This window comes from Drosophila erecta, unplaced genomic scaffold (genome assembly GCF_003286155.1).
Source record: "Drosophila erecta strain 14021-0224.00,06,07 unplaced genomic scaffold, DereRS2 tig00000021-arrow-pilon, whole genome shotgun sequence".
NCBI classification, from domain to species: Eukaryota; Metazoa; Arthropoda; class Insecta; order Diptera; family Drosophilidae; genus Drosophila; species Drosophila erecta.
In genome coordinates this window covers 14,242,121-14,257,080 of record NW_020825198.1, presented here as the reverse complement: position 1 = coordinate 14,257,080, position 14,960 = coordinate 14,242,121, and the positions used below count along the sequence as shown (strand labels likewise).

The 14,960-nt window shown below is 40.7% G+C and overlaps 4 protein-coding genes across 4 annotated transcripts; 1 reads left to right on the top strand and 3 right to left on the bottom strand.

Annotated features, from left to right (window-relative positions):
• The first annotated feature begins 6 nt into the window (after window positions 1-6).
• Window positions 7-1,297, top strand: LOC6545633 (zinc finger protein 32). The gene has a single exon (XM_001972659.3). The coding sequence runs from the start codon at window positions 104-106 to the stop codon at window positions 1,127-1,129; it is 1,026 nt and encodes a 341-aa protein (XP_001972695.1). The 5' UTR covers window positions 7-103; the 3' UTR covers window positions 1,130-1,297.
• A 328-nt stretch (window positions 1,298-1,625) lies between these two features.
• On the bottom strand, window positions 1,626-2,337 carry LOC6545632. Its single transcript, XM_001972658.3, is given in 1 exon segment — window positions 1,626-2,337. A coding segment is annotated over 1 exon segment (621 nt). The 5' UTR covers window positions 2,314-2,337; the 3' UTR covers window positions 1,626-1,692.
• Window positions 2,338-2,921: 584 nt separating this feature from the next.
• LOC6545631 (digestive cysteine proteinase 1) lies at window positions 2,922-5,329 on the bottom strand. The gene is made up of 3 exons (XM_001972657.3): window positions 5,124-5,329; window positions 3,693-4,682; window positions 2,922-3,627 (listed from the first exon to the last, which is right to left on the bottom strand). Exons 1-3 carry the CDS (start codon window positions 5,170-5,172, stop codon window positions 3,017-3,019), a joined length of 1,650 nt encoding a protein of 549 aa, XP_001972693.1. The 5' UTR covers window positions 5,173-5,329; the 3' UTR covers window positions 2,922-3,016.
• An 8,617-nt stretch (window positions 5,330-13,946) lies between these two features.
• On the bottom strand, window positions 13,947-14,634 carry LOC6545629 (pre-intermoult gene 1 protein). The gene has a single exon (XM_026976955.1). It carries the CDS (start codon window positions 14,632-14,634, stop codon window positions 14,005-14,007), a length of 630 nt encoding a protein of 209 aa, XP_026832756.1. The 3' UTR covers window positions 13,947-14,004.
• Between the last annotated feature and the right edge of the window lie 326 nt (window positions 14,635-14,960).

Here is a 14,960-nt window from a genome sequence, read left to right as displayed (position 1 = left end):
GGTATGTTTTGGTATATTCAAATGGCTGGTATTTTATCAACCAGCTGCATTTTGTTGATACTCCAAATTTGTAATCCTGCCTGCAAACATCTAGAATTCGGCCATGCTGGACATTTCGGAAATGTGCCGCGTTTGCAGGGACGAATCCGACTGCCTGGTGGATATATATACAGAGCCATGTGCCTCCATGCGGGATCAGGAGCAGGAGCCGCCCTTGGCCACAATGTTGAGGGACTGCAGCGGATGTAGCGTGGACAGGAAGGACGGAATGCCCCAGTTCATCTGCGTGGAGTGTGCGGAGGCCACAAGAAATGCCTTTCGGCTGCGACGGCAATGCCGGAAGAGCCATCAATACTTTGATCAGCTGCGGCTGATGATGAAGGAACTGGAGGATCTTGAGTCCTGCCTTACTATAAATGATAACATAGACCCAGAGATTCCGGTGTTGGTGATCGATGCTGGTGAAACGGCGGAGCCATGCGAACCGCAAGGCCTGGAACCTCTTTTCGTAGAACTTGTGGAGCTTAAGTGCAAGTCTCCAGAACCGCAGCCACTGACTCCTTCTCTTCCAGACAACAATGAGCTCACGAAAAGTGATTCTCCAGTAAAGACGCCGGACGCTAAGCAAAATAAGAGGGCGAGATCCTACTCGAATAGTAAGTCATGGAGCCCGGAAAGTGAGAAAGTTGCTGATGCCCAGCAAGATGATGATGAAACCTGGAAGGCCCCAAAACGACGCAAATCGAAGAAGGCACGCAGACCATTTCGGTGCCAGCACTGCAAACAGTCGTTCGCCCAAAATATAAACCTACGGACCCATATGCGAGTACATACAGGCGAGCGGCCCTACAAGTGCTCCCTATGCCCGCGATCCTTTGCCCAAAAGGGCAACCTGCAGAGCCACACACGCTGCCACACCGGCGAGCGACCCTTTGGATGTTCGAACTGTCCCAAACGCTTCCGGCAATTCGGCCAACTACAAGTCCACACCCGGACTCACACCGGCGAACATCCGTACCAATGTTCCATTTGTCAGTATAGCTTCAAGCAACAAAACGGACTTCAGAAACATATGATAGTACACACCGGAGAGAAGACCCGGAGCTGCAGCCAAGAAAAAAAAAAATGAGGTTTAAATAGTTACGAATTTTAATTTTATGAGATAATCGATTTGTTAATGCAACTTGTATATTCTTTTGTTATTTAAGGTAGGCCAGTAAGAAATAAACAATGAGGTTTTACTATTGTATAAAAACGTTAGATGCTAATAAGTCGCCCATCTGCATTTCGAAATGCTTAAGCGTACGGGTTAAGATAACTTTTTGAAATCGATAAAAGCAGTTGGGTCGACATTAAGGTATATTCTTTTAAGAATCTCTGATCCCTTGACACGGACAAAGCTAGTACTTGCAACCAAAGTTATAAAGCTGCTTAAAAACTATGGTTCTGTTTCCTTCCAAATACAATCTAAGGTACATATTATAAATAAATCGATTCGATTATCAATGGAAGAAACTATATTTATGTTAGCCAAAGTCAATATGAGTACATCTCTATATGAATGTATTAGTTTAGTCCCTAACTTCTTTCTATTTTATAAATATATTGAAAGTCTTTATACAATGATGACGCCCTATAAAGTTTTTTGTGGCGGTAATAACTATTTGGTAGTTGTGCCTAAGATCCGTAAAACTATTTAAGACTTCTCCGTTTGGGCCTAGTGGATCCTTTGGTGTGGGTGCGACTGTGCATGGTCAACTGGGCCTTGCCGGCGAAGCTTCTCGGGCAGTCGGGACACTTGAAGGGCCGCCCTTTATCCGCCACATTGCGTTTCTTCGTTTTCGGCTGCATGTCGTCCCCGGTGTCCTCCTCGTCCTCGCTCTTGATGCGTTCCACGAGATCCCAGTCCTCGGCCTCCAGCAGATCGCATGTCTCCTGGTCGCTTTTCTCCTTCTTTACGCGCGCTAAGTATTCCACGGTCCTTGTGTAGCGCCTCTTGAATCTCAGGGCCTCGCGCAATTTAACCAGGCACGGCTCGCACACCTTCAATGGAAAGCCGTCCCCGGATGCCACCGGATATGCACTGCAGTTCTGCAGCAAATCAGCCGGCGTGGGCTCCGGCTCCTTGGTTTTCTGAAGATCGGCGCTCAGCCTGTCCCCCAAGCTCTTGTTGTCGTAGATGTCCAACAGGTCGTCTGACTCGCCCATGCACACCCGGCACATCTTCACCAAGTCCTCCATAACTTGGGTTCGTTATTGGATTCCAAACAATTACTTTTCAAACAGAATGATTACACTGCATCGAATGACCATCAATCGACAACAGAAAAATACCAAAAGGCGCCATTCCAGGGATGCAACATCCATGAAATATGGTTTTAAAGTTAGAATTACTTAATTATTGGTTCATTCAAAAATTAAAAATATAAATTTAAAGAATAAGAAATGTATAGAAAAAAATATTTCTTATAATATGAATATATTTAAACTAATGAACCAATTGCAATAAACACTTTTAAATGTATTTAATGTATGAATAGCTTAATTGATAATGTGTTTTTTTAAAAAGATATTGTTTTACAAGAACATGGTATAGATCATAATACATGTATTATTTTAAAGCAAAGTTCCGTTGACCTAACTATATTTATCTGCTGTAGACCAGTTTAGTTTATTTCATGATTAAAATTCTAAAATCCAGCGAGCTTGTACTATGGAAATGATTTCCACTACAAATGACCCCGATTCGCATAAAACTGTCGCAACTTGCGCAAAGTTCAAATGGACACTGGTCATTGTCTCCCAGGCTTATCGGGTGCATGGAATAACTTAAGAAACACCATGGACTGCGCAGATAATGGCCCTAGCTAAACTTAGCTCCATCTCCAGCCAAGCGGAGTAGTGATAAGATTCAAAAGACGTGGATTACAAAAGAGTTCATTGCATATTTAGCGCCCTTGGGGCGTGAAAATAAAAAAGAGTATACAAAATAAAAAATATGTGCGAGCGGGATTATCTACATCTCCACGTAAGTGGGCATGGTCATAACACCGCAATTGTTCTTCTTTGCCGACATCAGGATGTAGCCATCGTTGCCCCAGTAGGTGGACCACGAGTTCTTCACCAGCCAGTAGTCCTCCCCATTGATGGAGCCATAGCCCACGGCCAGGACAGCGTGATCCAGTCCATCTACATCGTTCTTGCACGTTGGCTCATAGTAAACTCCGTGCGAGTAGAAGCTAAATGTCTTTGGAGAAGCATCAATGGCCACTGACAGAGGTCCGTGCTTGAGCAGGGCGAGCTTGAAGGCATTCGGATCATTGGAGGTCACATTGACGAATCCCTTAATGGGTGCCACCAGGGTCACGTTGTTGACGTGGCAGTAGCCATCCTGGCCCAGATAGGGACCGTACTCCTCCTCCGTGGGCACTCCGCCGGACTGGAGCATCCACTGGTACACGCGGAAGTCCTCGCCACCATCGCAACCATTGTTGCCATAGGCCCACGAGCAGTCAATCAGCGCCTGCTGGGAAAGCCGGACCAGATTGCCGCCGTTTTTCAGGAAGAAGGCACCCTCCAGGTGGCCAATGGTGCCGAACGACCAGCACGATCCACACACAGATTGATCTGAAAGGAATTGATTGATAACAGAATGAAACGAGCTTAAGAATTTAGAGAATTAAAGAGCCCACCTTTCACTGGAGTGACAGCGCCGTATAGTCGCCAATCGTACTGGTCGGGAATCTCGTCCTGGTACTTGGGCACATCGTAGGGGAACGGCTTGCCGGTGTTGTAAATACCCGATGATCTGTACCCGCGTCGTGCCTTTAACTCCTCTTCGGTCTTGTCGGCCAAATGATTTACGGCTAGCGTGTAGGTCAGTTTGGCCCGATTTTTGGAGTGGATGTAGCGCAGGTTCTGACGGAAGATGTTCTTGCGATGCTCGTGCTCCGTGTCGCTGGGATACGCAACGCCGTGCTTGCGCTTGAAATGGTGGAAGGCCTTGTCCACATGCTCATCGGTTCCGGCTATGAACTCCTGCATGGGATTAAAGGTGGCATAGTGACCCGTGCCGGGTCCGGGGAATCCGATGCACTCCAGGCTGTCATCGATCTCGAACACCTCGTTGGGAATGTCATCGTGCTCGTAGCTGTCGTAGTCCAAGTAGTAATGATCGTAGTGGGATCCCAGTAGGGTATTATAGCCCCTCATTTCGTAGCGCACGGGAATGGGCATGCGGCTGGAGGGATAATGCGGTGACTTCTTGTACCGCACCCACAGCGTATAGATGTTCTTCTTCTGGCCAATGGTCGACTCCAGGCGGAACTTGTCGCAGGTGTAGCCCAAAAAGGACTCGGTGCCCACCAGGCTGAAGGGTTTCGCATCGGGCAGGATGCTCTGAATTTCGACAGCCTGGTCGGCGGTGCCATTCACCTGCAGACAGGTCAGCTTGTTGTTCTCCGTCTTGGTGGTAATCGGTGCCAGCTTCAGCAGGGTTCCGTACTGATTCTCGCCAGCCAGCTGGTACGTCTTCACCATTCCGCCGTAGTAATCGATGCGGGACCGCTTCGTATTCTTGTCATACCAGGCGTAGAAGGGTTCCGCGATCTCGGCGTACGGAATGTACAGGGTTCCCTTGACTATGTAGTTTGCATCCCATTTCGGCGGATTCGTGGCATTAGCTATGATTTTCGTTGGCGAAAGTGTGGAGAGATTCAGAAGAGAAAAAATGAGCGGGAATTTGGCAATAAGAAACGGTAAAGGGCAGCCATCGAGGCTCAAGCTCACGCCATTGCTTATATACTGCGTACATAATTATATACAATTGTATATACGTATACACAGCTGCGGTCAATATATCAGTACTTGCCCTTTGGACGGAATATAATTTAAATCATTTAAAAATCAAATTTAGTTGATTTGGTGTAATTTAAAATATCTTCTTTTCATTTTTTAAATATACGTTATTGCAACAACAAAGATAAGATAAAGTTAACATTGCTAAGACGATGACCTCGACTGTTTTTACTGTATATGTATGCATTAGTTTAAAGCGCACATTAACGCAGGAACAGCTATTCTTTGTTTGGCTAAACACTTGCATTCTAACGTCTATAGCTCACCTGAGAAAGCCAAGCCTGCGAACAGGGCTAAAGCTAAAAACACTTGCATTCTCGAGAATTTACCAGAGACTTGTCTGGAATATTAATTGATCCCGACTTTTCTAAACTACCTATCTTTTCGAAGAATTAAACTGTTCTGCCGGCTCAATAGTCCGACTGCTTTAACAACAACTTTCTATGGGTGAGTTTTTCACGATGCCGTGAAAAACATCGGTATTCATCGGTTAAAGAGCTTTCTCGTTTGTACCAGTGATGCCAATTAGCCTTTTTCCGGACAGATCTGTCCTGTTTTTTAATGCTTCATCCGGAAAAAAATTTCAAGAGGGATGCCAATATTGTTATTCATACAAGTGTTTGAAATGTTATAATATTTATTTTAAAATATTTATTCATAAAAAATATTTAAAATACAATATAAAATTCTTGTTAAGAAATTGATTACCCTACACTGAAAGGGATATATATATATTTATATATTTATTCGTATACAAAGTGCTACTAAATTAATCTCGAGCTGTAAGTAATTAAATAATAATCTATTATTTTGTCATAATTATATTAGTGAGTGAAATAGTGAGGTCTTTAAAGTGAGTAGTAAAAATTGTCTTAAATAAAGCCTGAAGAATGTTTAACATACTGTTGGAACACATAGTTATTGTATACAAAGTGCTACTAAATTAATCTCGAGGTGTAAGTAATTAAATAATAATCTATTATTTTGTCATAATTATATTAGTGAGTGAAATAGTGAGGTCTTTAAAGTGAGTAGTAAAAATTGTCTTAAATAAAGCCTGAAGAATGTTTAACATACTGTTGGAACACATAGTTATTGCCGCTTTTAATATTTGCTTAGGAAAAATATTTTCTTGTAGCCCTATAATTCCCAACTAGTTCTAGTGAGGACTGTAAGGCATGTCTTCTAATTTCGAGTCGCAAAATAGTTCAAGTCATCTCTCTTAGCGGTCGAGCGGTGAGTGTATGTGTATGCAGTAGTGTATGTACCGGCGTATGGATGTATGTATGTAAGTATGTATGTATGTATGCAGTAGTGTATGTACCGGCGTATGTATGTGTGTATGTATGTATGTATGTATGTATGTATGTATGTATGTGTGTATGTATGTATGTATGTATGTGTGTATGTATGTATGTATGTATGTATGTATGTATGTATGTATGTATGTATGTATGTATGTATGTATGTATGTATGTATGTATGTATGTATGTATGTATGTATGTATGTATGTATGTATGTATGTATGTATGTATGTATGTATGTATGTATGTATGTATGTATGTATGTCTGTATGTATGTATGTGTTACTTGCACAAAGTAGTAAAAATTGTCTTAATTAAAGCCTGAAGAATGTTTAACTTACTGGCGGAACACATAGTTATTGCCGCTTTTAATATTTGCTTAGGAAAAATATTTTCTTGTAGCCCTATAATTCCCAACTAGTTCTAGTGAGGACTGTAAGGCATGTCTTCTAATTTCGAGTCGCAAAATAGTTCAAGTAATCTCTCCTTCCGGTCGAGCAGTGAGTGAAGTGTATGTGATCTTAAGTCTGATTACTTGCAACATCGAATCCCATCCCTCTTGAACAAATAATGTTATTCATACAAGTGTTTGAAATGTTATCATATTTATTTTAAAATATTTATTTATAAAAAATATTTAAAATACAATATAAAATTCTTGTTAAGAAATTGATTACCCTACACTGAAAGGGATATATATTTTTATGTTTATTCGTATACAAACTTTGTACACGAGCTTATCAACATTGTTTTGTTTTCTTTTTATAGTATTTTATTTGATATGCATTCCGTCAAAAAAGTTGTACGTCTTCAAACGCATTTGATTTTAGAAAATGACTTTGAAAAAAAAGAAATTTTATTTGCGTTCACTTAAGCTTCTTAATGTGAATACAGTATCATACTTAAATTTTTTTTGTTTAAGAGATTTAGTTTGATTTTGTATTAATATTTTAAATATCGATAACAATAACATTTTTATTGCGTGCACAGGGTGCACAGGGTTATACAGGTACTTTATACATCTAGTGTGACCGTAGTGATCATCACTGGGAGTAAAAATATGTGTTTTTTTTTGTACTATACAAAATTTAAATACACTTCCTTCTGATGCTATGAAGTTTTAAATAAAATACAAAACCGTCCAACAAATAATCAAGATTTAAATGGCAAGTTTTACTAGGAAAGAAGTTTAAACCGTGTCTAGGGCTCTTTGGGCAAAATTCTATTTTTAAATTTGCTAAACAGCTGACAATTAGGAAGCACACTCATCTGTCGGCTCTCGGCTCTCTCTTTTCTCTCTGTGTCCTGGTCAGCGACATAAAGTCTCATCCCCTCGTCGGAACTTGAACCTACGCCAAGTTTTGCTGCATTGGGCCCGCTCTCCTCCGAGTCGAAAGTCGGGACAGCACGAGATCCCGAAAGGACCCCGAGCAGATGTGAAGCAACCACCAAAGGAGCAGCATCGTTGTCGTCGTCGTCCTCGCCCACACATCGTTCTTTACCGTTACAGCTGTGGGTTCGGCTCAGTACCGTTAAGTTCGCCAATCGCACAAGTTCGATTCCCAAAACGCATGGTTTTTTTTATACCAGCAAGAACTAGACAACACACAGATATCTGGGAATGTTATAAGACGTGGATTAATGCACTGCAACCCGTACAAGTGCGCCGTTGAAGAAAACGCAATTAAAAGTGCATTAAAAATTAAACGAATAGTGTTTGTGTGTGCGTGCCAATGAGGCAAAAACTTTTGCCTGCGCTAAATTGGCAAAAGTTAAATGTTTAAAGCGCCAAGTTGGGCGAATTATGTGAAAGTTTCAACTCGATAGGCGAAAACACAATGTTTCGGTAATTGGCAGCGGGAGGAAAAGCAGTCCGAAAAAGGTAGAAACGTTGCTAAAAGTGAAATCAAACTTTGATTTATCGCTGATTGGTTCCTGATTGGCTGTTTGGCAAGCCTTTTTAGAATCCCCACACAAAAACAAGAACTCCCAGACGAGCATGTACATATACATATACAATACATAGCTGTTGGCGTATATATATGTATGTATGTGTTTTTGGTTGAAATCTGTATAGTATTATGGGCCTAGAGAAGCATTTCCTGCCCTTGTCACAGTTGTTACATTTTCTCTATTCCGCCGCTCACCAACTCACACAGTCATCAAAAAGTCAACAAAAACAATATAAATTATGTTCGTGGAAAGGCACAAGCAGCAGGATGCTAGAAGACCTTGAATGCCTCTTAAGGTGTAATTGGATATTGACGTAAAACGAAAACTGCGTTTTGAGAAACGAACAAGAGGTTATTTGTGGAAGCATTTTTTGAAATATGAAGCAAAATAAATCTGGGTATAATTTTTGTATTATTTCAAAATGGTCCAATTGAATGAATTGAATATAGAAATCGAAATTAATCCAAAGTTAAAGCAGTAAAGTTAAAGCAGTTACTTGAAAGCAGTATGTTTCCTGATTTCTATTAAGCAATTTAACAAGAAATAAATAATTCATTTAGTATAGATAATCACAATATTAGTATTTTCTGTTAAAGTTCGAGACTGGAGAATCAGAATTTGCATTACTATTTTCTGCGGAGAATTAGCATGTACGACTCCCCAAAAATGAAATATATTAATACCGACAATTTTTTTCCATTTAATAACATACTTGTAAATGTAATTTTTAGATAAAATTTAATTAAAGTAAATTCCTGGAAAAAATCTAAAAGGTAAAACTATTTCTTATTTATGATCCCTTCTCTAAAGCTTGGCAAAAAATTCTTTTTAATTTTCTCACGTTTTAATCTCTCGCAAAGCTGGCGAATAGTTCGTTTTTGTAGCATACTTTTACGGGTCACGGAGTCCGTAACTTTGAATTTGTGGGAATCAAAATCTGTAAGGCCCAGCTGACTGAAGCCCCCAGTGAAAGACAAAAGCCAAATACACACACACACACACGCATAGCTAGGTGTTTGTGTGTATGTAACCAAAAAATTGTAAAACTTTTATTACCTTAGAGCAGGACACGTTCCGAAGGGAAAACGGAAAGTGCTAAAATATATTGCATATACGTATACACGTGCATGTGTGCGCCAGTCTCTCTCTCTCTCCCGCTCTGAATGTGTGCGAATGTTTTTGTGTGAATGTGATTTGTGTGCGTCTGCGGGTCCTCTTTCGCTGTGTGTAACCTACATTTTAAACGGCATCGGCATCGCCGACACATAAGAAGCCAAAAGCCGTGGCCGAAACCAAGTGGGCGGGAGCCTGGGGGCGGTGGGTCATTTCGGCGTATGTAAATTTGCCTTTATCAGTGCCTAAAAGTAGGACCCCCACACACACACGCACACGAGTGCAGTTTCCGCAAAGTCCTATGTACCGCTAGAAGCAACGCTACTCTCTAGGGGCAGGCGCACCGCTCTCCCGCTCTCTCTGAAATTCTCTTCTCGGAGAGGGAGAGAGACAGTAAGATTGCCAGGCTTCGGCGATGCAGAATGCAGGATGATGTTTGCGTTCGTTGCTTCCGTTACCGTTACTGTAACGCTGTCCCTCTCCCTTCCAACCTCCCGTACGCCCAAGTACACACACACAGACGCAGCAGGATGTGCGTTCATTCACATTGGCATTGCAAGTGTGGGCACTCGAAAAATAAGCTATTTTGGGCTACGTGGAGTAAGGAAGGTTTATGAATCCAAAAGGAATGGGAATATTAGAATGCATATACAAAATTGGCATTTAAAATTATTATTTATTTAATAATTTCTTTAGTCAGGCATTAAATATTACTCAAATCCTAATTTCAAATTATTTGTTAGTATTGTTGGACATTGAAACTAGTTACATAAATGTCAATTACATTAAATGAATTTGCTACTAAAAATACTCAAAACGAAATCTATAACCTAACTGTATGCAATACAATAGTGATTCTGCCTGACAGAAAATGAAATTCGAAGGCCCCTTTTTAGTATTCCACTGTAGTGTATGCAATGTCCACTAAGCCGGTGCCAATCCCTTTCATTCTCGGTTGCGCTTGTTATTGGACTTGCATTTCCGCTATGCCGCTTTTTGCCTCAGCCGGTGGAAATTTATATGCAAAGTGCTGGGAAAGGGATTGCATTATGCACATTTTAATGGTTCGCCGAGACATAAAAATACCTCGCACTTACATAAATTCCTCTGCTCTTTGCTAGTGACTCGCTCGCTTTCTCCGAGTCCTTTGCCCATTGTCCTGCTGACAAAAACCCCATCGCTTATGAACGTGTCGGTAATTACATAAACATTCTGCCCACCGTCGGGTTAGAAATATGCACGTATTTTTGTTTGCCAACTAAATGCCTTGTTAGAGAAAATTTCTTTGGAGTGCGGAAACTTTTAGTTTCCCTGCTCTCTGCCACTTTTTGCGGCTTCGAAGAAATGGAAAATAAATTGCCTCCGAGGAAATGCAAATTGTTTTTCAAATTATACATCCACAAGGAGGAAGTTTATGTCTTTGTTGGGCGTTTAAGATTGTTATCAAAAAAGTGAGCAAGGGGAAAGTCCTAAAAGCCTGATATATGAGCCAAATATTGTTAAAGATATAAACTTGGAAGAAATATAACTACAAAACACAACTTAATCACAGTTCCGATATATAAAATAAATTCGTGATATATGCAGAATGAATGTCTCCCAATTGAAACGATTTTCCACTTAGGACTTAAATCGGCTTCGTTCGTACAAATTTCCAATTCATTGAGCACAAGTCTGTGCCCCTTCAAATTTGCATTGCAAAACATGTAAATGTCAAAAGCAGTATCTAAAATGTGACGATCTGCTTCTCAAAGGTGCCCATCAACGTCAGCAGCCACACCTACAATCTGCATATATCGGGCACTTGCCATCATCAGCACATCATTGTAAGTGCTAACAAGACCAACACCACCGACCGCCATCATCCTGTCCGTTATCATCCTCGGAGGCAAACCATATTCCATTATAATTCCCGCCGCTGCGTCCCACTTTATATCCCACTTCTGGCTATTTTTATGCCATTTCTGCACTGTTCATTGTTTAGCGCACATTATCGCATTTTCCTCTTAAGGCATCAGCCACAGCCACAGATATTACAGCAGCCTTATCCCCCTGCCCCCGCCACCACCACCATCTCTTTGGTTCTACGTCAGCCATCGTCTACAATTGCAAATGCTGTTAGTGTGGTGTAATACCCTGTACAAGCTGGGGATCTGTGCGCTATTACTAAATATATAACAAATTTAATGCATAATTTTAGACACCTGCGTAGATGTAGATACATACACCGTATCTAGTAGATATATGGCATATCTAGTAGATACATAGTATTTTCGATGTTTTTCAACATGGTTTTCATTTCCTGGTTAGATATTGATTCTGGTCATTCCTACCTCAGATTTCCGGCGAACCCATTAACCCTGCTGATCTGGTGGTTTGGTTGTAAGGGGAAACTAAAACGATGATTCAGATTGTTGCCACACTTGGCTCACTAAGCGGCACAGCGGGTGTCACAAGAGGAAACAACTGTGTGTGTGTGTGGGTGTGGGAGTGTCTATGAAAGTGTGCCTTCGCGCCACCAACACACTGGAAGATTGGATCTCTCTCGGGCAAACACAAACACTTGGATGCGGAGTGGCTTTCATCTGGGCCGCAGTGCACTGGATACACGGGATTTCTGTTGGCAATGCCACTGCCAGAATGTCGGCATTGAAATCGAAAACAATGGACCCATTGTGGCAGCCGATGGCGCTACTCTGCCTCCTCTCTTTTCGTTATCCTTTCGCCAGTAAATGATTGTCGCCTGTGCGCATCAGTAATTAAGTGTCCCTGTGCATTTATGTCTACATGTATGAGTGCATAATTACTATTTATAGTTGCTATTGGCTTTCTTCTAAATAGAAACACAATGCGCCAAAGCGTTTGGAAATGTAAATGTGAGCTCCTAAAGTATGCAGCAAAATGCAGCTGGCTTAAAATTGTCTAAATTCCATACATTTGGTGTACTAAGCCACTAGAACCATTTTTCCATTCTGCTGCGGCAGATTTGAATGTTTTGTTCAAGGAATTTTAGTTATAGTTTCTTTTCGAATTTTAAGTGTACAGAAAAGGATAGTAAAGATTTGTACCTTTCCGAAAGCGAGTTAATTAAAATACAAATTTGATTTAACGATCTATTACAGAATATATATAATATAGAATATATATTCTTTAAGCGTTTTAAGGCAAGCCAGTCAGCAAAGGTACAACTAAGTACTTTTGGTGTAGGATGAATCGTCTTCTTCATCTTTGTTTTATTTATGGAGTGTATGTACAGAATACCACATATGATAAATGCCCAAATTTACGTAGATTTTACAAGATATCTTGTGGTCCTCTTAAAAGTGTGTAATGGTTATGACCGATTTAACTTTTTTGCGAGCTGCTTAGCCTGTGCGCTTGCGTTTGTTGGCAGCAGTATTGGCGTTCTTCTTGGCTGCCACAGGTGTCTTCTTCTTTTGGGCAACAGGTGTTTGCTTCTTGGCGGGCGCAGCTGCCACTGCCTTGCGTTTGGGCTTAGCGGTGGTGGAGCGTTTTGGGGCCAAGGTGGTGCGCCTGCGCCGTCTATTCTTGCGGGCTGCGGCTTTCCTGGCTGTATTTGCCTTGGCTGGAGTTGAATTTTCTGTCGAAACGGCGGCGGAACTACCGACAGAACTTTCTACGGAGCTAGCTATGTCAGTTTCAGAGCTATCGGAAGCTTGGGTGGAGGAGCTGTCCTCGGAGGCATTAGTATCTGAGTTTTCCGACGAGCTAGCTGTGTCAGTCTCAGAGCTATCGGAAGCTTCGGCGGAGGAGCTGTCTCCGGAGGCACTAGTATCCGAGTTTTCCGACGAGCTAGCTGGATCATCTTCTGAGCTACCGGATACGCCAACACTGCTTGCTGTACTGCAGTCTTCATCATAGTCGTAATAACTGTCATCACAATAGTCGTAATAGTCAGAGTCATCAGCACTCGCTACGAATGCAACCAATATGACCAGGCCTGAAACCAAAAGCAGCCTCATTTTGTCTATAGAGTCAACCAACAGATAGGTAACCTTAGGTATAAACTTATGAGGTTAAAACTCTGCAAGTTTTTTCTCTAGTTTTCCCTGCGCAGAAGAAATTGAAAAAGATATATAGCTTTCTTACATTCATTTCTATGTACAGTTGTACAATGTAAATATTTGTTTTTGAATTCCTCGTCTTAATTTTCAATGGCTTAGAACAGCTGTGTGTGCTACTTATATTTGTTTAACATTTTTCGGTTGAAATATGTTGAACTTAACAAATTATATTTCGTGTTAGAGTAGGAATAAGTAATATAAGCTCTTTTATATAAAAAAGAGTCAAGGTTATTCCGTTCACAAATGTAGTATCTGGATCTTTGAATAATTTCTTGTGTGGTTAAAATTAATTAAAAAGGTGAATGAGGTAAATAGTCGAATGACCTGCTAGTCGACTACACAGTAATCTTATAAATGTCCAAAATCATTTACATATAAAGTTAAACTCCTCAAAATTATTTCGCTCAAAAATAAACGATATATAACTTTTTGTTTTATCAAAGTGGAATTTTTAAGTATATAAAACAACACATAACGATATCAAATTTGGAAAATTTTGTATTGCCTTCTGGAAATCAGTTGGAATTTTTGAGTTAGTAAATCATATTGATAAGTAAATCATTATTAAATATAAATACAAACCCTCACTAATAATAAAAAACGAATTGTTTGGGATAGAAACGAGTTGTCTTCAATATTTTTTTATAATTTTAATTCTTTATAAATTGTAGCTATGATTACATGATCTGGTTTATCCAGAGCGCCTGCGTTTGTTGGCCACAGCATTTGCCCGCTTCTTGGCGGCGGCAACAGGTGTTTGCTTCTTAGCCGCCTTCTTGTTAGTATTTTTCTTGGCAGCGGCGGCATTGCCACGTTTAGCTGTTCCCTTATTCTTGTTGTTCCTCTGGTTATTCTTCTTGTTCTTGTTCTGGTTCTTATTCTTGTTCTTGTTGTTGTTGTTGTTATTTTTCCTGGCTCCAGGCCCCTTATTATTCTGGGCTACTGGAGCGGCAGTTGGTGCTTCCGTAACATCACTAGAGTCCTCATAGTCCTCATAGGAATAGTCGTCCACCCCAGAGTCGGTTGCACTGTCGACGTCAGTAACGCTGCCAGTACTGTCGACTCCAGATTCTGTAGTAGTGTCTTCGGATTCACCTGTGGTATCGTAGTCCTCATCCCCATCGTAGTAATCATCATAATAATAGTCTCCATCGTCAGGGGATTCAGTTGTCTGGGCCACAACCACGTGGGCTATCAAGACTGTCAGTGCCAGAACCAGAAGAAGTTTCATATTCGTTTTGGGGGTATGTAGTGATCTAAACGAAGAAAGCCTAATTCTCTGGTTTATATAGACACCGAGCATTCGAATCTCGTTTTTCATGAATTAAATGTAAATATTGTGAAATATATAAGTACACAGATACATTCGTTTACTTTGGGCCAGCTGTGTAGATGTTTTCTTTCTTTTAAATTTGTTTTAGAATTGTAGATAATTATCTTAACCCCTTTTTACCTGCCAAGACTTTATATAAATCGAGTATATATATTTCGCTTAATTTCGTGAAAGAACACAATTAAATGTTTGGCGGCTATACAAACATAAAATCGTTTTTTTTATCTGCACGTTTTCAAACGACTAGTCTGCGTGATTATTCCATGTGATAGCACGCACTACTCATATTATTTATGGTTATTTTAGTGAAAGAA